The sequence below is a fragment of the Carassius gibelio genome, chromosome B19 (assembly GCF_023724105.1).
Source record: "Carassius gibelio isolate Cgi1373 ecotype wild population from Czech Republic chromosome B19, carGib1.2-hapl.c, whole genome shotgun sequence".
NCBI lineage: Eukaryota > Metazoa > Chordata > Actinopteri > Cypriniformes > Cyprinidae > Carassius > Carassius gibelio.
Window position 1 is genome coordinate 10,810,689 of NC_068414.1, and position 26,244 is coordinate 10,836,932.

The 26,244-nt window shown below is 36.0% G+C and overlaps 1 protein-coding gene across 4 annotated transcripts; it reads left to right on the forward strand.

Annotated features, from left to right (window-relative positions):
• On the forward strand, positions 1 to 26,185 carry LOC127979274 (H-2 class I histocompatibility antigen, Q10 alpha chain). 4 transcript variants are annotated; one of them, XM_052584620.1, is made up of 7 exons: positions 1 to 169; positions 9,176 to 9,448; positions 9,539 to 9,826; positions 9,904 to 10,188; positions 11,805 to 11,919; positions 12,712 to 12,745; positions 25,267 to 25,467. In XM_052584620.1, the coding sequence occupies exons 1-7, from the start codon at positions 94 to 96 to the stop codon at positions 25,324 to 25,326; spliced, it is 1,131 nt and encodes a 376-aa protein (XP_052440580.1). In that variant the 5' UTR covers positions 1 to 93; the 3' UTR covers positions 25,327 to 25,467. The 4 variants fall into 4 exon arrangements, with proteins under 4 accessions (XP_052440580.1, XP_052440579.1, XP_052440581.1 ...); XM_052584619.1 differs by lacking the exon at positions 11,805 to 11,919 and having other exon boundaries at positions 25,267 to 26,185; XM_052584621.1 differs by lacking the exons at positions 11,805 to 11,919; positions 12,712 to 12,745 and having other exon boundaries at positions 25,267 to 25,457.
• The last annotated feature ends 59 nt before the right edge of the window (positions 26,186 to 26,244 follow it).

Here is a 26,244-nt window from a genome sequence, read left to right on the forward strand (position 1 = left end):
AACAGACTGTTTCTGTGTTCGGTTGTTGCGCAGTTGTATTCAGACTTCAGTAAATATCAGGACGGATTACACAGAATTAAAATCTTTCCAGCCATGGGCACGACTGTCCCGACCTCGAGTTTTGCTCTGCTTTGTGTTTTTCTTCTCTGTGAGCCCTCACTTCAAACAGGTAAACGATCACATTTTGCTGTTTTTGTTGGAGAAAGAAAGTGAAAGTAACTCTACACTTCCTGGTCTAAAACGTCTTTGTCACGAATATAAATTTGTTTACGAATGTATGCTAACACAATACGTTCAAACGTGTATCTATATACTCATAAAATAATTATATAACAGTTTTGTTAACTTAAAAGCAACTCTCCACAGATTGATGTCCTAAACGTCGATCAACATGGCAGCGCAGGGGCCTTTATTTACCAACACCTTTATTATTGATCAGGTCATCCTTAAAAATATTATTGTTTGCCGTAAACTGACCGACCCTGTCAATTTCTGTAAATTAAAGTTGTTACACATAATGATGACCCCTAAATACATCAGCAGCATCACTGCAGTGCTTTATGAAGACTCAGGAATATGGGAGGGGGGAACCATATTTCTCAGGTCTTTGGGAAAATCTGTTCCCCCTGTGTTTTCGGTGTACGGGACGGTTCTGTAGATTAAAAGTTCTTCTAGACGGGAGTAGTTTAACAATAATGACAACACAATATGGTACATTGCAATATGTTTTATTTATGGTAAATATAAGGTTGTGTGACAACCCCAACAAACAACAACAATATAATAATAATGTAAGTGTCTGTTGAAATTTGTTTATTAATTCTTAATGCTGTTATACAGAGTTTCTCAAGTTATAGCCTAAACCACGAAAGACTGAGCTATTAAACCTCCAAAAACAATACATTCTACTTATGTTTTTGACAAACAACGTGAAATTAAATTTAAATTAAAATGTAAATGTTAAATTTATGCATTTAGCAGACTTACAGTGCATTCAAGCTATCAATTTTTACATATCATGTGTTCCTGGGGAATCGAACCCCCTTGCTACCGCAGTGCTCTACCAGTTGAGCTACAGGAACACTAAATATACCTAATGTTGATGAAAAGTAGGAAATAACATCAGAAACTGACGCTTGGGATAATAAAGCACACATTTTACGCTTCGACGTCAGGAATTCATGCATGCGCTCCAAGTATAGGTCTCTGCAGGAAAGTAATGGGAGTTACCAGATCAGGGTGTTTTTACACCATGATACCTGATTGGTTGACATCACAGTGACGTTAGGTTTAGGGGTGGGATTGGGTAAGGGGGATCATTTAGATTGCATGATTTAGAAACACCCAGCAGTTTGAAAACACCCACATGGTGATAAACGCCAACTTTTGCTCTGCAGAGACCAGGGGAACTGAACTCACCGGCAGGGGCGGGTCTACGTTGAAAAAAACGGTTCAGCGGTTCTTTTACGCTCTACGTAATGACGTCATTGGCGATGACGTAATGGCGTCACGTCTATCAAACATTCAAATATATAAAGTCAGTCATCATAACTTTAGTCAGTTAAAAACCTCATAATCATGAAAAGTTTACATTTGAGTTTTGCAACAACACCTAAATACAGTAACAGCAATAATGTGCATATGAGGATTTAAGTCTTGAAGATATAAAGTAAATAAATTAGGTGTCATCAGCGCAGAAACCATGATCCACTTACTAAACATAATCCATTGCAATGTATTTGTTATTAAATTAATTTACGTTTCACCAGATTGCCCTTCATCCAAGCCCTCGAAATACCCGCGCTCATAACATTACTAGTACAGAATCAGAATCAATCACCAAAAGAATCACATCGGTTCAGACATGCTGTGAGTCAGTTGGCTTCACGCTGAATCGGGCATGCGCAGTATAATCAGCTCCTCGGTTTTAGAATCGGACGTGTCCGAAAGAAATGGTTTTCGGTTCAGTGTACTGATGATCGTAAAACAGATGCAACCGGTTCTTGACTCGAGAACGAGAATCGCTCTAACCGGCACGTGCTGCAGTTCAGTGTCATCAGCTGCTCTACTCGTGTTCATGTTCTGTTTACTACAAACTCAATTTGTGAATGTGTCATCATCAACTATAAATACAGTACAGATATCTCATAAATCATTCCTTATTCCTATTAAACATAAGAGTCTTTAGAGTCTTAATTATTGTCCAACTTCCCTGAAAACCCATTTGGCCTATACATTATATACAATATACAGATTGGAAACATTCATCTAAAAAAAAAAAAAAATATATATATATATATATATATATATATATATATATATATATATGTATATATATAGTTATTTTATCACACTTTCCGATGTTTAACAAAATACTTACAACCATTACACGCATGCGCAATATCATCAGTTCATCGGTTCTCAAATCGGACGCGTCCGACAGAAACGATTCTCGGTTGAGTGTACTGTTGATCCGAAAACCGAAGCAACCGGTTCTTGACTCGAGAACGAGAACTGCTCCAGCAGTGGGCGTGTTCATTCATTATGTGGCTCGGCTCGGTGTTCATCTTCAGTTCGGTCTTCACAGCAGTTCAGTCAGTGTACTGTTTGAGTAAATGGATTACTCCAGGATGGCTATTGGTTTATTCTGACTCAGAGGGAGTGTCAGTCACGTTAAAAAAGTTAACAGCTTAAGTCATTTGTGTATTAATGCTTATTGGAGACATGAACCATTTCAAACGATTCAGTTCGATTTGAACTGGTTCAACTGGTTCACTAAGAAGAACCGGTTAAATTGAACGATTCGTTCATGAATCGGCCATCACTACTCTAATGAAGTTAGCGATTCAAAGAAGTGCAGCGTCGACAGGTGTCTGACTCATTCACTCATTCACTAATCCCTATATAGTGTATGGCAGTTGAGTTCACTATATCAGGAAGAAGTGAACAAATAAATAAATTAATGGATTCGGACAGTGACAGATAGCCTACACTGCGCGTGAGACTTGGAGCTGTTGCAAAAACATTGCCATATGTACTTTTATATTACATGTACCTAATTTTTGAAAATAATACTCTAATAGCAATAATACTCAAAATTACTTTATATTGCAGTTATACATACCTTCCGCGTCAGCTTTGTGGTTTCATCGATGGAATATAATAATTATTTTTTTTTTAATGCTTTTATGTTCATAATCATTAAATGCTATTAAAATAACATACTGGGAACAGAAATAAACATAATAAACGGACAAAAAGTAGTGGACAAATGTAGGGAATGAAGTAGTTCACTCAGAATTTGGACAGCACTACAAAATGGCTGACACCCCATATAGTGCACTATATAGTGGATAGGGAGCGGTTTCGGACACAGCAGAGAAACAACGCTTGTCGCGGACTTGGATTTTTACTTTATCAAGTGTTGGAAGTCGAGACACTAGTCATGGGAAGTTCGGACCATTGCATTATACCGACTCGGACTTTTGAGTCACGTTCAGCAAAATGAACAAATATTTTTTCGAGTCATTTCGTTCATTTTAGCAAAATGTAATTACCGAACACTAGTACTTATGCAAACGTTGATCACACTACAAACAATACAAAACTAAAATGCTATAAAGATACAGAAAATATTAATTAATTCTTTACCTGGGTCTTCATTCTGTGATTAACTCATCTCTTGTCTGACAAGTCTTCGGGTTCAAATCATTCCTTAATCACGTGACAGATCCATGCGCTATTTCTGTCACTGTTTTTATTACTGTTTCTTGAGGATGTGTGGTGTGTTATTTTATAAATAAATAAAATCTTGTTATAAATAAAATATTGATTGGTATTTTTTGACTGCCTATCAGTAAATAAATACTAGGCTATATATTATTATAATATTCCAAGTATTTATAGCCTAGTTTAATTTTAATAATAATTGTCTGGTGACATGTTACTTTTTAATGCATGAGAGTAAGTCAGTTAGATAGTCAGTTAAATTGTCAGGCCTAACTTAGAATGCATCCACGTCATTTCACGTGTAAATAGGTGTTTTTTTTGTTTGTTTGTTTTTTTTTTGATAGAGAATAACAAACACTATGTGTATAATTTAGTGTTGTCACGGTACCAAAATTTCAGTATTCGGTACCCATGCCAGTGAAAATCCACGGTTCTCGGTACCAATTTCTGTACCAAAGCAAAACACATATGCTAATTAAAAAAAAAATTTAAAAAAATTAGCACTAAAAATAAAACCAATGCCATTCGTTATACTTGTTTACAATTGTGTTTAAAGTTTTTCTACAAGTTATATAATTATGAAAAACAGAAAACAAGTTTCACCCAAATTTAATTTTTCTTTTAATTTATGAAATGTAAACATTTTATTTTTGGTAAATAAAGGGGATTTGCTATTAAAATTAAAACATGGAAGAAATATTGTGATTTATTTCTTTAAAAAATAAAGTTTTATAAATTTTTTCAACAGTAGTAGCAGTATCACATACATTTTACAAAATAATAGTAATATTTCTAGCACAATGCCTTTATGTAAAAATTTACTTTTAGGCCTAATGAATGCACTGAAGTTAACTGAACTTAAGACTGGTAGTGATGCTTAAGATATTTTTTTATCATTGAGGATTTCTGTAAAAAAATAGTAATAGATCATATTCATTATTATTAAAAGATACTACTACTACTACTAATTCTACTATCATACTAATGTATATACAATCAGCGCCAGCCAATGAAATTGCCATTTGCGCATTAGCTCCGCCCACTACCGGAGAAACCGGTATGTCTTCTGCCTGTTCGAAAATGAATATGAATAATTCTAAATGAACTCCATTATTTTGATAGGAGAAGACAACAAAGAATAGTTTACATATAGCGTGTCGATTCAGCGTGGTAAGACTCTCTCTCTTTCTCTCTTTGCATGTATGAGAAACAGCGCTATCAGTAAAGCGACGGTGAGTCGTGCGTCCATTGAGATGAACTGAAAAGTTCAGATCGCTTGATGGAGAGAGAACTCTAAAGCTCAGATGCTGAAATTAATTGCAAGCGTCATGCGCTTCAGTCTATGTAGTAAACAAACCCGCACGTCTCTGCCATTCATTAATTCACACAGAGTTTCATTTTCATGACTGGATTTTTAGATTCTGTCCTCCTTTTCTGCTTCGCAGAAATCATAGCGCTGAACCGGGTTTGAACGGGACCTCGGTACTACCGGTACTTAAAGAAACCTGGTACCGTAACATTTAATTTTTTTTTAGTACCGACTTGGTACCGAAGTACCGGGTCTTTTGACAACACTAGTATTAATGTCTATGTGTTTACTTATGTGTATAAGTGTTTCTTTTGAAAGCAGGGAAGAGAGCAGTGCCAAGCCATGAAAATAAGTAAATATATAGGGAGTTTCTTTCAAAAAAAAAAAAAAAAAAAAAAAAAAAAAATAATAATAATTTTATCTCAAATTTAACTTAATGGATATATACAGGGATGACAAAAAACTAAATTAATCAAAAATGTGCTTAATTACTGCATTTGTTTACAAGAAACTTTATTCAAGTTAAAAAATAATCAAATCAATAGGATTTACGTAATATACTGTAAAATTTAGCTTTTTTTTTTTTTTTTTTGGTCACTGGTGGCCACCCCAATTGAAAGCAGTGGCCCAGCATGGCCCCCCCACTGAAAATGCTCTAGACACGCCCCTGCTCACCGGAACACCAGTGTTCTGTCGATGTAGCATACTTTGTCAGAATAGCATAGCGGAAGTTGAGTTTTATAGCAGAATCTGTCAAATTTGATTTTAAAAAATCTGCGTATTATATGCGACTTTGGGCTTGGTTTTCTGTAAAGTTGCTTACAAATATTGGTAGTCGCCCATGTCGCGGTTTTTTTGGGGCTTGTTTTCACAGTCCTGGTTGCTTATTTGTCTCACGAGGTCTGGCAACACTGCTGCGCATTAACCGAAGGTATCCCATTCTGATGGTTATGGTTTGCCGTCAGAACACCGGTTGTAAATTTGCTTTAAGACCGACCAATTTTTTTTTTACTCAACAAAACATTTTTTTAAAGTTATTCGCTGTCAAAGTGACGCCAAAATGAATGGGAGTCAATTGGATGCTATCAGCAGGTGGGGGTCCGCTAGCCAATGGCGGCGCCCAGGGGTGCTTCAATAAAATATGAAACCAGAGAATGTCTAATATGGCGAGAAGTTTCACTCTCACTACACTTCCGGCTTCTGAACTGGTTGCAGTTCCACTCTGATTCCATATGAGGGCGCTCACAGGACGAGTGCAGAATGAATAGAGGTCAATGGCGGTATACCCCTCAAAATCCACTTTTCTCAGGATATAATTTTTTGTCTAGTAATTTGAATGTCAAAAATCGATTTTGCATGTCTAAATAAGTTTTATCAATGTTTATTTGTTTTTTGAAATATTTTTTTGAAAGCACATGAATATTGTTATTCTTTTGCATGTATTGTCAGATAAAACAGATATTAAAACTAGTCATCTATTACTTTACTGTTTAAAATAATAAAACTTGTGTATATCTTATTTGCCTTTGAAGTGATATTATAAATCCTGTAAACATATAGAAAGTAATATTTGGATTTATCCGGTTCTCTGCACTGACGTTTAGCACAAACTGGAAGTATCTTTGCACACACTCACAAGACCGGAAATCCAAGATGGCGGAGATGCAACTAGCTCATTGGTGTGAAGTTACGTGCACAATGACAAACAGGAGTGCAACATTCTCGAAAAACAATAAGCAGAGTTTACTGCCATAATGCAAACCAGTTACTGCAGGCTTCAACATGGCTGTGTTTACTATTAGAAATTTCAACAACAAAAAATCGCATAGGCGATTCTGGCCCGAATCTTTATCTGTATGCATCAGTCTGAATACCGGCAGAACTCACATTTCTGTTGTAAAAAGAGAAAAATTGTGCAGAAGTATAATTTGCTGTTATGCGTGTGTATCCAAAGCTGCAGTTGCTTTGTGACACGTCTCGAAAAAAAAAAAAAAAAAAAAAACCTGGACACGCTCCGAGAGAAGGTCGTTAAAATCAATTTCTTTTTTTCGTTTTTCGAAACTTGTGATGGTTGATTCATGCAATAGATTTTCGAACATAAAGTGACAGTCGACACAGACACGGGTTTTAGACTAGACGGGAGAAGGGATGGGAAAAGGTCTGGGCACAGTTTTTCCAGAATTTTGTGCCAAGTTAAAGCAGTGTAGAGCTGTTTTAATGTATTTTTTAGATGTATTATGGTGCCCGAACCCGTATGACTTTTGAACAGTGATCGCGAACATTTTGTTTACTGCAGCCATCATTACCAAGAGTGATACGTTGACTCTGACAAAGAAAAAGATTAGACGAAGCGAATGCACAGGTCATAGTGTGACAATCTGTTAACCAATAGTGTAAACCCAGGGGGGCAGGGTTTCATCAGAGCCCATCTACGGAGAGCCTTCCCACTCCCTATGAAGTTCTGTTGTACAGAATATTGGTTGCAGTTCCACCAGAGTTCCACTGGGGGCGATCGCCATGAGTGCAAAATGAAAGGGAGTCTATAAATTTGTCCCTTTCACCCGATTGCTGTTGAGAAATCTCAGATCTGATTGTAGGTTTTGCAAGTTCAACATGGGTTATAGGTCGAAAGTTGAATGAACGAGTACTTATGTCCTTTCGATTTCTTACAGGTTGAGTTGTTGTTGCCCATAACACGCTAGCATTCTGCTAATGAACGCTGATTGGTCAGTAAAGGACTGATTACGAACAAAGATACCGATTGATGGCATCCGAATCAGAATCGAATCAGAATCAACTGGATCAGAAAGTTTTTCTTTTCAAAGCAGCAACTTTTTTGGGGGGTTTCTGGCACTTTTATCTGCCTATTGTTATGTATTTACTGTGAAATTTACACGGAAAATAAATTGAATTTGAGTACTTGTTGTGCTATTCTTGTGTTAAGAAATACCGGATACATATGGTATAGTATTGCCACCTTAAAAAAAAAAAAGAAAAAAAAAAAAAAAACGAATGTCACGCTCAGTAGTGCTAAATATCAATAAAAATTGAAAAAGGAAAAAAAATGCCTCGCAGGTGTGCAATGATAAATTATTCTAATAGTGGGCAAAGGTTGTCCTATTTCTCATTTCCCAAGGGCGAAAACAATCAAAACCTGTGTCAGCTGTGTTGTTGATGCCTCGAAAGAAAAAAAAGTGCAGAGCACGAAAGCACCAGAGCCGTTAAATAATACATTTTTCAACGGCTCTGGAAAGCACCATAGACACTCTCTGAAAGCATCAAAGTGACTGAAGGATAAGGATTGCCATAAAGCAGCATCTCTGGTCGTATGATGTGTATGATGTCACTGACATTTTAAGACTTTTTAAAGCAAATAAGTGACTCTAAAAAAATCTAACACCCAGCAGTGTGTAATTTCTTTGCATTTCCTTTCGAATACAACAATCAAATTACTAGACAAAAAATTTTATCCTGAGAAAAGTGGATTTTGAGGGGTATACCGCCATTGACCTCTATTCATTCTGCACTCGTCCTGTGAGCGCCCTCATATGGAATCAGAGTGGAACTGCAACCAGTTCAGAAGCCGGAAGTGTAGTGAGAGTGAAACGTGATGTCACGATATGTTAATTTGTTTAAATTCATAAATATGTAATCACCATTACCAAAATTTTATTTTTAAAATTTAAATTTTGAAAAAAATAAATAAATAAATATATACACACACATATATATATACATATACATATATATATATATAGACCTACCAACCTTTTTTTTTTTTTTTTTTTTTACTGTTACTGCAAACCAAGATATTTTTAAGGACGGCCTCATAAGATTGAGACCTGGATTAGACACAAGTACTGAACTACATTTGAATTTTGTTAATTAAGAATATTATCCTTCTGTATTTTGAATTGTTTTACTTTATCCAGCATTATTCCTTTGTGAATTATAGGTCTGACTTTATATGTTATAATATATTTAGTCTGTTCAGTTCTTTCTGTAACTGAAATGTTTTGAGACTGTAGAGTTCACATCAAGTTTTATCTGCCGTTTCCTTCAGAAATGTAGCTACCTCTTTTATCACATTTACTTTAATAGTTGATATAAAACAGATAATATTTATCTTTATTGCAGAGAAACACTCCCTGTATTACATTTACACGGCGTTCTCTAAACCTGTCGAGCGGCCGGGCATCTATCAGTTCACTGCTATGGGTCTGCTAGATGACAGAGAGATCGACTATTATAACAGTGAAGGACAGAGAAAGATTCCCAAACAGCACTGGATGAAGGAGAAAATGCAGGAGGATTACTGGGAGAAAGGCACCCAGTTCAGAAAGAGCAAAGAACAGTGGTTTAATGTGAACGTCGACATTCTGATGAAACGCATGAGACACAATGAATCTGGTGAGGAACACTCATATAATTCAACATGCATATTTGTATGAAATTTTTTTATTATCATCTCACAATCATTTTTATTTGTGTCTATTTCAGATGTTCATGTTCTTCAGTGGAGAGTTGGTTGTGAAATTGAGAAACAGGGAGATGAAGTGAGGTTTTCCAGAGGCATTAATGAGTACAGCTACGATGGATATAACTTCCTGTTTTTTGATGATAAGGAGTCTCAGTGGGTCGCTCCTGTTGATGCAGCTCTTCTAACCAAGAGGAGGTGGGATAATGTGCCCGTCCTAAACCAGTACACCAAGGGCTACCTGGAGAAAGAGTGTGTGGACTGGCTTAACAAATTCAGAGAATATGGAGATGAGGAGCTCAGAAACTGCTGTGAGTAAATGTTTGTTGATGATCTGCAGCTGTCATACAGATATAACTCACTGATACCCTGATTTCTGTGTCCTCAGCTCCTCCAGATGTTCATGTGATTGCAAAAAGTTGCACCAGTTGCAAAACCAAGCTGAAACTTACCTGTTTTGCCACTGGCTTCTACCCCAAAGATGTGATGGTGACCATAAGGAAATATCGCTCACACCTGCCTGAAGAGGAGATTTTATCCTCAGGAGTCAGACCAAACCATGATGGGACCTTCCAGCTGAAGAAGAGTGTGATTATCCAGGAGGATGAAGATGCAGAATATGATTGTTTTGTGTTTCACAGAACCCTCAAAGAGCCAATTATCATCCCATGGGGTAGGCAAAACTGAAAGAATTACATTAAATGCTCATTAAAGCAGGGGCGTTTCCTTCGAAGCAACTCTCTATGGAGTTTTAATATGCTCCCTAAGCGTGTCTTTAGTTTATTGGAGAATAGTAGAGAAAAAAAAGGCTGAAGATCAGTTCACATAATTAAATAAATAAATAAATAGGGATGAAAAGAGATTAATATGTTAAATTAAATTAATTAAACAATGTGACGATTAATCAAACAAATTATTTGCAAATAAATCGCACCTAAAATTTCAAAGTTCATGAAAAAATCATGGAAATAATTGAAAGATAAACCTTTGAAACCATGATGTATTTTTTCTAGTGAAATATGGAATAGTTTTGCTCAGAAGCTCTTAAATACTTTATCAAATATAATAAGGGGACCACAAATGTATAATAATAATTAATGACTAAATGTAATAATAATATAAATAATAATAAGATATTTTACATAACATATACAGGCATATACATTTACATACACATACAGTTTATATACAGATATACCACCGTGATGTCAAGGCAGCAGCCCTGTATAAATCTCTTGAATTTTAGGGGAATTCTGTACATCATGCAGTGAGTTGTTATACTGCATCATGTTTGTCTCCAATTAACTGTACAAATCATTAGATGACTTAATGAGGTCTGGTGTGTCAAATGCATTAAAAATTACTGTTATTTTTCATAACTAATTCATTAAATAAACACATTAAATCAATAACCCCAATCAGACATTTGTAACTAAATAATACAATCAATTTCTTATACAATAACATTTTACACTATGAACATTTTTTTACACGACTCTTGGAATACATAATACATTATGTGCAGCGAAAATACACGCTTTCATAGGATGAGCAGTCTCAGGAATAATTATGAGACAATGATTCATCAGTGTACTATAACGTGTGAAATAACCACAACCTCGGTCACACTAAAGATTTTAAATCTGCAAGACAAAAATAATACCAAAAAGTTGGGATGAACTGGTTGACCGGCCATAAATCGGAACCGGAATGCGCGATCGGTTGGTTTTTGGTCTTTTTTCCGGCCAAAGCCTAAATGCTTTCTATGTGTGTATTGAATGTAGGCTACTTACTGTGCAGTTACTGCCATTCATTTCAGATGGTTAAGGTTATTGTTTTCAATAGCCAAAAGCCAGTTTGGCCTATTAAATGTCAAATGAACATCTTGTTTATGCACACTTTCCTTCTTTCTTGTCTGTTGCTTAAAGAAAATAAATAAATAAAGAAAAACAAATATTCGGAAATCGGTATCAGAATCGGCCAGTTTGCTTGTAAAAAAAAAAAAAAATCAGAATTGGCCATTAAAAAATCATGATCGTGCATCACTACCAAAAAGATTAACCAGTTTTCTAATACTATAACATGTTACGCCTGGTGACATTGTTTTTTTAAGAATGTCCGAAACAAAACAAACAAACAAACAAACAAAAACAATCTATAAATAAAATAGAGGATACCTTAAAATCCCTTTTGAAAGGGACTTAACAATGGGATTGAATGTCAGTTCTCCAAATGTGATTTATCTCATTTCAGTGATTTAATTTTTTTTAAAACAAATTGTTTTTGCAGATGGAAAATACCCACACTGTGGAGGCTCCCTGTTTATTGGAATTGTAATTGGAGCTGTAGGCGTAGGACTTGTTGCATTAGTGATTCTTTACCTTTATAAGACTGAAAGACTCTTGTGAGTATTACAACATTATTACAGATTCTGGACACATGGCTTTTAATTTTTTTTTTTTTTTTTTTCTTTAATGAAAGTGCTTCAACTATTAAAATTGACAGAACTGCTTCAGAGAAAGAAATATAACTCTATTCTATTAGGAGTATGAATGACCAAAATCTTGAAATTGATTTGTTGCAAACAACTAAAATCTGCTTAACTAGCTTATATGCTTAACTACACAATTTAATACATTTTTGTCGTGCTGTCAATGTCTTCAAACAACACGAGCGCTGTCTTGCTCTCTCTCCCTCGCGCATATTAATCAATTGACACGATGGTGTCGATGTTTAAATCATTTAAAATGAGAATGTAAGTGTGCTCACCCCATTTTTGTTTGTAAGAAATGTTTTTTATTTCATATCGCAATATATATCGCAGAAAAATAAAAAAAAATTTCCCAATATCGTGCAGCCCTATTCTGGAGAGTGGTTCCCAAAAGCATTGTTAGCAAATTAGCAATATAGCTTAAGATTTGGTATTTCCCACAATCCTAGTTTAAATTTTATTTTAGACCTCCAAGAATTATGTATTAGATAAACAATTTCAGGGAGTTATCATAAATACAGAGGAGTTTCCATGAAACCACCACCAAATATGATTTATTATTGTTGATTTATCTGTTTTATTTTGACGCACTTAACTGATTGTGACCACTTCACTAATGTAACGCAGTTTGACCTGTTTAAGAGATGCATCATTTTATGGTAAATTAAAATTAATAAGATTTCTGTGTTTATCTCATTCCTCTAGATTTCACGGAGTTGACAACATTCAGCAAATTAAGGTAAGCAGTTAATATCTGCTGGTGATTTCTGATATAATGTGCCATAAGGGTTGTGTATCGATTGATTGCATTAAGAACAAAAAAACGTGTATAAAACTGAACATAATAAGTATTATATTTTAATGTAATAAATTGTTCAGAATTTAAGTATTTTATTTACCTGTCTTATAATAAAACCTCTGTAATGTTTATTTTCACTAGATCTTCTGTTAATTGTAGAGACTTAGACACAGTTGTGCTGTGTTGCCAGGCCTTTTGGTGTTAGTGATCTCACTAGTGCTTTTCTTCTTTTCTGCTATCTGCCTGATTTTGTTAGTTTTTTTTAAAGGGGGGGTGAAATGCAATTTCATGTATACTGAGTTTTTTACACTGTTAAAGAGTTGGATTCCCATGCTAAACTTGTTCCAAAAATACTGCTTCCGGTTTGTCACAAGTTTCGGAAAGTTTTTTCGAGTATGGCTCTGTGTGACGTTAGATGGAGCGGAATTTCCTTATATGGGTCCTGAGGGCACTTCTCCCGGAAGAGCGCGCGCTCCCGTATAGCAGAGCACTTAGAGCACAACAGACTTCACTGATCAGAGCGAGAGCGTCGCCAAATGTCACAAAAGGAGTGTGTTTTTGGTTGCCAGGGCAAGACAACCCTGCACAGATTACCAAAAGAGAAACAGCATTAAGGGACCAGTGGATGGAGTTTATTTTTACAGAGCATCAACGGAGTTGTGCAAGTGTTTGTGTTTGTTCTCTGCATTTCGAAGATGCTTGTTTTACAAACAAGGTCCAGTTTGACGCCGGATTTGCACATCGTTTATTTCTTAAGGATAATGCAGTCCCAACGAAAAAGGGTCACGATCGTGTGTTGGAACCGCAGGCGGTGAGTAAAACTGCTTTTGACGTCGTTGCTGCTGCTGCTCTTGTTAAATTTCAGCCTCGGGATCTGATTCTGGATGATAAATATACGCTGAATCTGACTGTTTGCCATGGTTTGTTTTGAAAGATGGTTTTTTCCTCACGGTAATGTCACAGTTTCCAAACGCTCTCAACACAAAAGCCTACTCACTCTCGTGATTCTTTAGCTCCGCCCACACGTCACGCCTCCAGCCACTCGTGTTTTTCCGGGAAAAATCGGTACAGTTTTTGGAGTTATGAAGGATGCAGTACTACTCTATAGGTACTCAAGATTAATAGGATATTGAGTGAAAACGAGCATTTCACCCCCCCCCCCCCCCTTTAAGCCTAATGATGCCCAGTTTTATTCGCTTCATCCTGGGAGTTTCCAGCATATCTTGCAAATGAAATTTAACATTTGGAATCAACTACAGAACTGTAAACTGCTTAATTTTTAATTAAATAATCAGGGAACAGCTCAGACCTGAAACTGAAATACCATTCAAAAGGGGACTGCTTATAGAAATGCTGTATGTCTGCAATGTTTCTGATTTGACATCATTTGGATGTAAAGAGTCTCAAATTCCATAGCTTTTAAAGTAGTTAATTTTTTATTTTTATTTTTTCAGAATATAAACATGTATTTATAATACCCATTTAAATTATTATATCCCAACAATTAGAAAGATAATTGCATAATTAGAAAGTAGAAATTTACTTGGTCATAGCGACTCAATTCGAAGTAGTATGTCATGATCAAAAATGTGTACATTTGTATGGAAATATTCAAAATGCATGCTAATTAGACTTTGCATTATTATTTTTTATTATTTAATAATAATAAAATTACTTTGTGCTCATAACATCATGTTGATAGAAAATTAGATTATAAACATAGTTTCACTTTATCCAATATGTGCTGCTGTTACGTGACCTGTGTTTATAATACAATCAGTTTCCCAAAGGGACTAAAGTGGCCGGGCTCATGGGCACTGATGCGTCCTTAATTATTAGCATATAATAATTCTCAGGTCAGGATGTCTCAACTTAACACATTAACTTTTTAAAGCGTCTGTTACATCATCTATTATTCAGTTTACATATATGAGCCACAAAGAGTTTGTGTGCAGTAATACAGAATGTAAGAAACATTCTGTGATATGTACCATTTTACCCTTTACTGATAATATCTTTTAAAACTATATCAAGTAAATAAAATACAGTGTTCATGCCATATTATATTTTATATACTGTTTGAGTATGGTACCAATTGTATTGTTTCCACCAATAATTTTACATACTCTTTAAGATTTATTTAGGTCTTGTCTCAGACCCCAATCTCTCTGGTCTCGGTCTTGACTCAACCCTCTTTGAACTTGACTTGGACTTGAATGAGCTGGTCTCGACAACAACACTATATATTGTATTAATTCATTACACAAAGATTGATATATTTCAAAGGTTAATTATTTAAATGTGGATGATTATAACTGACAACTAAGGAAAATAGCAAATTCAGTATCTCAGAAAATTTGAATATAACTTAAGATCAATACAAAGAAAGGATTTTTAGAAATCTTGGCCTGAATCCTTTAATGGATTTGGATATTAGAAGCATATTAGTGTGTTAAGTGTAAGCCAGGTTAAAGAGATGTGTATTTAATCTAGATTTAAACTGCAAGAGTGTGTCTGCCTCTAGAACAATGTTAGGTAGGCTATTCCAGAGTTTAGGCGCCAAATAGGAAAAGGATCTGCCGCCCGCTGTTGATTTTGATATTCTAGGTATTATCAAATTACCTGAGTTTTGAGAATGCAGTGGATGTGGAGGTTTATAGTGTAACAAGAGCTTATTCAAATACTGAGGTGCTAAACCATTCAGGGCTTTAGATTTTAAAATCTATACAATGTTTGATAGAGAGCAGTGTTAACAGGACCGGGCTAATATGGTCATACTTCTGTCATGGGCTGGCAAAGAAAGAACAGGGTCTGGGTCCAAATGCAGGGAAGTTATACTTTAGTAAGAAAAACAAAAACAAAATACAAGTGGAAAACAAAACAGAACAGAATCAAGGACAAGAGCAAAAGAGGAAAAAGGCAAAATGCACGAGTAACAATTAAAATTAATCCAGCCAGACAGAGTGTTGTGAACCTCCCAATAAAGCATTACAATAATCTAACCTATAGGTCATAAATGTATGGATGAACATTTCTGCATTTGACATTGAGAGCATAGGCCTTAATTTAGATATATTTTTGAGATGGAAAAAAATTCAGTTTTACAAATGCTAGAAACGTGGCTTTCGAAGGAAAGATTGCGATCAAATAGCACACTTATCTTTCTAACTGATGACGAAGAATTTACAGAGCAGCCATCAAGTCGACAGCATTCTAGGCTATTACATGCAGATTTTTTTGGTCCTATAATTAACACCTCTGTTTTTTCAGAATTCACCAGTAAGAAATTACTCGTCATCCAGTTTTTTTATATCGACTATGCATTCAGTTTTGCACATTTCACCGAGCCGTGAAGAAATATAGAGCTGAGTATCATAAGCATAACAGTGAAAGCTAACACTGTGTTTCCTGATGATATCTCCCAAGGGTAACATGCAAAGCATGAAAAGTAACGGCCCTAGTACTGAGCCTTGAGGTACTCCATACTGCACTTGTGATCGATATGATACCTCTTCATTCACTGCTATGAATTGATGGCGGTCATATAAGTACAATTTAAACCATGCTAATGCACTTCCATTAATGCCAACAAAGTGTTCAAGTCTATGCAAAAGAATGTTGTGGTCAATAGTGTCAAACGCAGCACTAAGATCCAATAAAACTAATAGAGAGATACAACCACGATCAGATGATAAGAGCAGGTAATTTGTAACTCTAAGGAGAGCAGTCTCAGTATTATGATACGGTCTAAATCCTGCCTAGAAATCCTCACTTATACCATTTTTCTCTAAGAAGGAATATAATTGTGAGGATACTACCTTTTCTAGTATCCTAAACAGAAAAGGGAGATTTGTGATTAGTCTATAATGAACTAGTTATTTGGGGTAAATTTGTGTGTTTTTTTTTTTTCAAGAGAGCCTTAATAACAGCCAGTTTGAAGGTTTTGGGGACATATCCTAATGACAATGAGGAATTAATAATAGTCAGAAGAGCATCATTGACTTCTGGAAGCACCTATTTTAGGAGCTTAGATGGTATAACATGCATGTTGTTGGTTTAGATGATTTAACAAGTTTATAAAATTCTTCCTCTCGTATATTAGAGAATGAGTGGAACTGTTCCTCAGAGGGTCTATAGTGCACTGTCTGATGCGATACTGTAGCTGACGGCTGAATGGTGAAAATTGGGTTGCACTTTATTTTACAGTACGTGTACTAACATGTATTTATAGTGTACTTACAGTGTATTTATCTAAGAAAGTTCTGGTAATACAAGGTAACTACATGGGGTAGGGTTAGGTTTAGGGGTAGGTTCAGGGTTAGTACCTAGTTATTACATAGTTATTGTAATTACTATAATAAGTACACAGTATGTACATGAGGAACAGGACTGTAAAATAAAGTGCTACCGAAAATTGTATCCCTAATAGTATCGTAATAGTAATAGTAAAGTAGTTCATAAAGTCACTACTGCTGTGATTTTTGGACATGTCAACACTTGATGCTTTATTATTCATTAATTTAGCCACTGTATTGAATAAATACCTGGGGGTTATGTATGATTTCTTCTAAAAGAGAAGAAAAGTAATCGGATCTAGCAGTTTTTTTTATGCTTTTCTGTAGAATAGGTAACTTTCCAGCCAAGCAATACGAAATACCTCTAGTTTTGTTTTCCCCCAGCTGTACTCCATTTTCCGGGCTGCTCTCTTTAGTAAGTATACTCATTATACCATTGTGTCAGACTGTTTTCCTTAACCTTCTGTAAGTGTTAACTGTACTTAAAGCAAGAGGGTCTGGCTGCAGACTTGCACTTGCACTCTCAGACTTGCATTCTCAGACACTTGCACTACCGCTAGTGACATCACTTGCAGTCTTTATTTTTTATTTTCTCTAATTTTGTATTACTTCTTGTTTGAATATCCCAACATTTTATAACAGTAGCCAGGTGGCGAAGACAAGAAAAAATAAACTAAATTACAATGTCAATTGCAATTGCTAATTGCACTCTCCGCTACCTCGTGTGTGTTGCCAATGGAGACAACAAGCTGTGATGGTGATTAAATGATTAAACCTAATTTAGTACTATAACGTACAGGGTCCTGCAAGAAAAAGACAAGACCGGCAAATCCGTGGCCAAAACACCAGAATATGAATGCTTGCGCTCTCGTTAAGCGCTTTCCTCCCATAGAAAAATATAAACACTTAACATGGCTTAATGTATTAAGATGCTTTTCAAATATCAAATTAAATATAGTTCATTATTTTAATGAAAATATATATCGTATTTTCCTCACATACCGCAAAATGTGGCATAAAGGCCAAACTCAATTTGCTTCTCTACATTATTAAAATACATAACTAATGCAGTGTTGGGGTAGTTACTCAAAAAATTTTATTAGTTACTTGTTACTTCTGTAAATTGTAATGAGATTACTTTACTAGTGTCACAAATGAGACAGGAGGCAGACAGGATGGTCAGTTTGAGAGTTTTATTAGTAGAATGCTCCGAACCAGACGGGAATATCAGAGTGAGAGCGAGTATGGACCAATATCGATTCAACTGAACGATCTCTGATCACAGGAAGTGGAAGTGGGATCACCGAAGGAGGACTGAAGGCAGAAGAAGACTGGCCGATCTTTGAGGGTTCTCAGAAGATTTGCGGATTCTCAGGCGAGTGTTGAGATAGAGTCTGTAAGCCATGTAATGACGAGATCAGACGGAGACTGAAGGTTGAGAGTGGGCATATAAGGGTGAGCAGTGATGAAGGATAGCAGGTGACGGTGATGAGGATGAAGAGATGCAGGTGATGACAATTAATATTCAGGGGATGACGAGCGAGTGGGTGGAGGGAGTGATGATGATGGTGTTGGAATCCTGACAACTAGTTACTGCATTTGAAAAGTAACTTCACTACTTATTAATTTACTTTACTTTTTTATTTTGTTTAGGGATTTTTTTTTTTTTCAAAATTCCATTTTCCATTTAAATTTTTCTGGATTCCATTTTTTTTTTCTGTTTATTTTTTTTTTTTTTTCTCAACTCCTTTTTAATGGTTAAATGTAATTGTATTAATCAAAAAGCATGTCTAACTCATTTAAATCATAACACTTTTACATTTTCACAGCAGATTATTAAAAGTTTTTTAAAAAAATAGGGCCTTTTGTAAAATGTGTAATTATTTAAATGCATAAAAAACAACTTAATTTACTAACTTTTTCTTAAAATAGCCTTATGAAATGTTTTTTTTTTTCCTCAGAAATTCTGTTGTGTATTTACTTTATTTTTTGGTAAACAAAGGGGATCTACTATTAAAAATAAAACAGGAAGAAATGTTAAGCCAGAGATTCTTGAAAGCGTGAGAAATAGAGGCTTCCCCAATAGCAACAAAGCAGTGCTGAGCTCACAAACGCTGCTTTATCAGGCATATAACATGCAAGTCTTCCTTCAGAAATACAGTGATATAAAACCACCTGTGTCTCGTTTTGAAATTTAAACATATAAATGTAAGGAATTATTATTAAATGTGCAGTAGGCCTACGTGTTCATGTTTATTCAACAAAGCCTTTTGGAAAATCGTTTCGTTTTAAAATCGTGGCGAGTCTCCAAAAATAAATAAATGTATAGGAAACATATCGCACATCACAACCACCGGAGCCAAACTTCAGTCTACTCATCACCTTAACTTTAACTGCATTTGTAGAAGGCACTGCAGCTAGACCGATATACACAACACAGACCAGAAGTTAACTTAGGGCCAGGGGCGTGCGCCTGATGAAACCGTCTATAAGATGACATTTCAGCACTTGACAAACGGAGAGCGACTCCTGCGTAGCACTTGAAGCACGGCTGTGCGATTGCTTTACGTGCAATGTTGGGAAACGCAAGTCAAACAAAAACGAATGATCTTAAAATTACTTGTAGAAAACACTCTTAAGCGCTAAGATCAATCGTTATCGGGAAACCCGCCGCAGAACTTTACACACAGGCAAACACGGCATGTGTAACGCGGGAAAGTGCGTTCCTAGTCTAGTAAGGTAGTGTAGTTACCAATATTATTAGTGTAATGTGTTACTTTACTTCGTTAACCAAAAAAGTTATATAGTTAATGTAATCTGTTACTTTTTAACTCATTACAACACTGCTAATATGTACAGGCAAGCAGGTGAGCCCACAATAAACGCAACATGCAAAGTCTGCTTGCCTGTACAGAGTTGATCCTTTTAAAATAACCTCACAGGTAGCGGTGAGTGCAAGTGGCAATTGCAAGTGACATTGTAATTTAGTTAATTTTTTCTTGTCTTCATGAGCCGGCTACTGTTGTAAAATGTTGAGAGATTGAAACAAAAAGTTATCAATAAATAGAACAAAAAATAAATAAAATAAAGACTGCAAGTGACGTCGCTAGCGGAAGCACAAGTGTCTGAGAGTGCAAGTCTGAGAATGCAAGTCTGAGAGTGCAACTGCAAGTCTGCAGCCAGACCCTTCTCCAAAAAAATGCGACCCGCGACTACCTATATTTGTAAGCGACTTTACAGAAAAACAAGCCAAAAGTCGCTTATAATAAGCGCACTTGGCGACACTGCCATTGATGTTCGATTCGTGAACTGAATCGTTTGAAACTATTCGCGTCTCCAACAAGCAGTAATAAACAAAAGACTTAAGCTGTTAACTTTTTTAACGTGACTGACACTCCCTCCGAGTCAGAATAAACCAATATCCCTGAGTAATTCATTTACTCAAACAGTACACTGACTGAACTGCTGTGAAGAGAGATCTGAAGATGAACACCGAGCAGAGCCAATGACGAACGAACTGCTGGAGCAGTTCACGTTTTCGAAGCAAGAAACGGTTACATCGGTTTTCTGAATTTTTTCTGTCGGACATGTCCGATTCGAGAACCGATGAACTGATGATACTGTGAATGCGTGTAATTTTTATAGTATTTTGTTAAACATCGGAAAGTTTGATATAATAACTATATTTTATTTTGCTTTTTTTATAAAGATGAATGTATCTAATCGTATTTTGTTAAATTGTAGATTATGTTAGATAATATAGGCCAAAGGGGTTTTCAGGGAAGTTGGACAATAATTAACTCAAAAGACTCTATGTTTAATAGGAATAAGGGATGATTCATGAATTATCGTTACTGTATTTATAGTTAATGATGACACATTCACAAATTGAGTTTGTAGTAAACAGAACATGAGTAGAGCAGCTGATGATACTGAACTGCAGCGTGTCGGTTAGAGCGGTTCTCGAGTCAAGAAGTGGTTACATCGGTTTTCTGATCATCAGTACACTGAACCGAGAACCGTTTCTGTCGGACGTGTCCGATTCGAGAACCGAGGAGCTGATGATACTGTGCATGCGTGATTCAGCGTGAAGCAGACTAACACACAAGACTTAAATCCTCTTATGCACATTTTTGCTGTTACTGTATTTGGGTGCATTGTTGCAAAACTTTATTGTAAACCTTTCACGATTATGAGGTTTTTAACTGACTAAAGTTGTGATTAATGACTTTATATATTTGAATGTGTGATAGACTTACCATTACATCATCATGGATGACGTCATAATGTCAAGCGTAAAGAACCAGTGAACCATTTTTTCAACCGGTTTACTGAATCGAACTGTCCGAAAAAACCGGTTCGCGGAAAAGAACCAAACTTCCTATCACTATTAGATAGCCCACAATCACTTGCAGCTCCATGAGGTGCTTACTGCAAATATTTCCAACCTGTGATTTCATTTGAGCTTATTGTTTAATTAGACATGCTTTAATTGACTTTTTATCAAATAGCTAAACAGGCCAGAGGCTTTCAATGGTAGCAATGGATGACTCTTGCTGTGCATTGGTCTTCCTCTTATTTCCCACAATGCTGTTTATTTAGAACACTCTGATAAGGTAAGATGAATGACTGCTTTCTAAGCCTTGTGTCATCAGACAACATTTGTCTTTGTTGAAAGCCAAAGCCCTACATGTAGTTGATTATATGAGTTCAGATTAGTTTATAATTAGCATGTAATTACAGATTTGCTCGCTGCCCAATTACTTCCTCCAGGCGTGCATCATGAAATCTGAATGAAGAGGTCCAGATCATGTCAAAACATAAAAGAAATATTACATTTGAGTTTGCCTAAGATGGACTGTATATACAGTAGTCAACATTTGAAGTGGATCAAAACCGTCCATCAAAGTTATCCTAAAACCAAAACAATACCCGTTATTGTCTTAGGACAACTTTGATAAACTTTTCTGATCCACTTCAAATGTTGACTGCTGTATACATATATATCAAAGTTTCTTGGAGGAATGTTTTGCAAGAGAAGACAGATTTGCAAACAAAAACCAAAGAAATTCAAATATAAATTTTCCATCTCAACATTTGTTTTCCCATCACCACACATTTTCCAAAAAAATAATTAAATAAACTGACCACTTTGAGTTAGTATTCCTAGGTCTGAATACTGATTTTACAGAAGCTTTAAGAAGCTAGTAAATTAATGATTGTTTCTAGTCCACAGTGCTCCTTTGTGTGTTTTGGATTGAATGTGGTATGAAGTGCACAGCATCTGTCTGAAAGTGATTACAGAACCTGGATGCTCTCTATTGCATCTCACACAAAAGCCTCATCTACAAGGCCAGACTTCCATCCCTTCCTGCCGCTACTAATATGAACACTGATGCATTGTCTCCCATGGCCCTGCTATTATGTTTTCATAGTATTCCACAAGGTTTGCACTCACTGACCTTGGTTTACATAAATCATTTCTTTCACTTTAAAAAAAAAAAAAAAAAGGAACCTCATGCTGCATTCAGTGTGAAACCTCAATGAGTTCAGTACAACTGCTCATGTATAGAAATATTACAGAGTCAGGCACATTGGTTAAAACTAATGTAATTTGAAATGCAATGCAATTATACTCTGGACTTGTGTTTGCATGTGTACTATTAGATTAGGTTTTAGATTTCTTACTTGCATGTTGAGATGTTGTTTGCATTAAAGTCGCATTTATTAATTTAGCAGATGCTTCTATCCATGATAATTAAGAACAACAAAAGGGAGACATGATGAAGTGCTCGAACACAACAGTACAGGAATTATTCTGAAAATAATTAAAGTACCTAGATGTAGATAAGACAGTGGTGAAAGAATATTACAGGCTTTTTAAAGAGTTTAAATCGTGCATTAATAATAAAGTCAAGCGCTCACAGAAGAGTTGTGTCTTCAGGCGTTTCGAGAGGGATTCAGCTGTATATCATTCCACCATAAATATACAGTGAACATTTCCTTTTCTAAAAATCTCTGTTGGTGAAACAGAATACAGTTGATCAAAATATGTACAAAGTGAATATGCACTTTGTGGCTGATGTCATATTCAGCATTTCAATATAATGTCAAGTGACAGATCATTGCACACGCACACCATTCGCTGTGTGGATCTTTATAATTATTGTTTTTGGTGTGAACAGGGCTTAAGTTATAGTTTAATGTCTCTAAAATGTCCGGTGAATATTTGTTTGCATAGGAACACCTGAAGTATAGCCAATGCAGGGATATGTTTCCAAAGGCATCGTAAAACTAAGATGACTAAGATGCTTTTGGGAATGTAACCCAAATCAATAACATTGTTGATGTTGCAAAATTCAAAACAATAAATGGTTTTGTTTCATCAAAACATATAATTTACAGCATTTTTATACCATTCAAAAATGTATAGGGTATTTTATGATGCTCTGTCATTTGATCGTCAGCAGTGATCGTCAATTGTTTTTTGTGCAAAACATCATAAACGGTGAATGCACTTTCTCTTGATGCCCCGTGGTAAATTTGGCAGATTTATAACTATTGCAGTTTACAATCTACAAAAAAAAAAAAAAAAAAAAAAAAAAAAAATTATATATATATATATATATATATATATATATATATATATATACTTTTTATATGTCTTATAATTGAATAAGTAGGCTATAAATATTTTATTTGGATGTAACCATTTGCATGTGTGTTTGTATATTATAAATGAAACAGGAGCATTTGTAATATTACCCAAAATAGCTTTATTTACAAATTTATGAACTGTATATGAAGCCATTGTAGGCCCAAGGCTACTATTCCCTAAACCATTTGGTCCTGCCACGACACTCTGCCTTCCGGGGAACAGAAAAATGTGCAAAACCATTCACGAACATCGTAGGCCTCTCTATTTCCCCTGTTTCCACCCGTGATTCTCACCGTGGTAGCACGTTGCCCCTCTCTTCTGCCTCATCTAGCCATCTTTGATTCTGAGATGGGTTCATGAGGTAATTATGCAAGATGCATGTTGCCATTACCACATAATCTGCATTTTCTGGCTTGACATTCAATCTTGTATGAAGTACTCTCCATCTTGATGAAAGAATGACAAAGGCACACTCAACTACCATCCTGGCTCGAGACAGCCTGTAATTAAAAATGCGCTTGGAATCTTGGAATGATGTTCCCTGGAAATGGTTGCATAATGTAGCTCTTCAAGGGGAATGCTGCATCTGCAACCATGGTATATATGGCATGGGACCCTGAACACCAGATCTTGGCTCTGCTCGGCCAAAGTCTCCCACTTGGATATGCAAGCAGAACAATAGAAAATGCCTTTTTGTAATTGAAAAACAATGTGCAAGTGCCACTATATTGACATGTTTGTCATCAATGGCACCAATGCAGTTTGGAAAGTTCCATTTAGACCAAGATTTGGAGGCGATGAATCTCCACATGTCTTCTGTTGGCTTTGGAAACTGTGTTGCCTTAATTTTCCTTTCAATTGCTTGGACTGCAGTGGCTCATTGGTTCATGTAGGTTGTCTACAAACTGGAAGGTTGGTGGTTCGATCCCGGCTCCACCTGACCAAGTGTCGAGGTGTCCTTGAGCAAGACACCTAACCCCAGCTGCTCTCGACGAGCTGGATGGTGCCTTGAATGGCTGACACCGCAGTCGGTGTGTGAATGGGTGAATGTGAGGCAAATTGTAAAGCGCTTTGGATGTGGCCATGTGGTCTGTTGAAAGCGCTATATAAATGCAGTCCATTTACCATTTTTCCCAAGACGATATTGGAGGGCAAGGCTGGTAAAGCTTTCCCCAGTTCCTAGGAATCTGTGAAGAAAACAGACAAAGGTGTAGTCATTACAATGCATTTTCTGTTCCCCACAGTAAATTAGTGTAAAAAGGAGGTGGAAGGTGCTAAGGGATGCCTTTGCAAGAAACAGGGCTCTGCTGTTGGAATCCGCAGAGAATGTTAATATGACCAAGTGATGTCCTTTCTGCTTCCCCATATGCAGTCCAGAAGGTTAATGGGATATCAAATAATCAAAATGAAAAAGGCATTGTTAAATTAATTTTACAAAGTGTTGTAAATAGTTTTTCAAAGTGTTTCTAAACCAGGTAAATCAATGTTTTTATTATTATTTGTTGTAGCTCCAGACACACTCTGCAGTTGGAAGATGGACCTGTGGACATGACTGTTGCAGAAGATGATGTGGGGCCAGATTTAACAGAACTATCAAGGCCAAGTTCTCTATTGCCACCTCAATGGAGATCTGCAATCCCAACACTTTCTACCATTTCACAATCGGACATCTCCACACCACCACTGGCCAGTCAGAGATTAAATACTCAAAAAACCCATTCCAGTGTGCAAGCTCTAATTAGTGAGGCTCAGCCAATAATACAGAAGAGGAGGAGGTCTAATGATCCAACTGCAACAGAGAAACAGCTATTGGACATTTTAACACAACCAGCCACAATACCGTCACTATATATTCCCATACATGGAGATGAAATGTACTACTTTGCTATTAGTTTAGTACCTAGACTTTCAAGACTACTTCCCCGGAACCAGACAAAAGCACAGATTAGTATACTTACTTACCTCTCAGATCTAGAAGCAGAAGAACAAACCTTGCAACAAAGCCACACTTCAACCCAACCATTCACAAGCAGTCAGCAACCAAACAGTTCTGGATTTCATCAATACCAGCCAACCCCCACTTACCATCAAAGCCACACACATCAAATCCAGACACATAACCTAGCCCAATCAACACCTTCTTCAACAAGGTCTGGCCAACAACAAGGTACATCTATGGAAGACCCATCTTCACCAGTATATCACCATTTTTTTAATAAATAAATTTTGATTCAGTTTAATAGCAGTTTTGCAGTTGAACTAGGTTGTAAATATTTATGACTTAAATTTAATAAATTGTATGTTTTAGTCATTATTTTATAGACAGTTTTTGACAGTTATATAAAAGTTTTCATTCTTCTGTTCCGTTTACAGTTTATTCTGTTGCCTTTTAATAATAATTTAATTAAACACATTTTGGAAAATAAATTGACTGTCATTGTCTTATTAGTTTACATGAAAATACAGGTTTTAATTTGTATTAAATT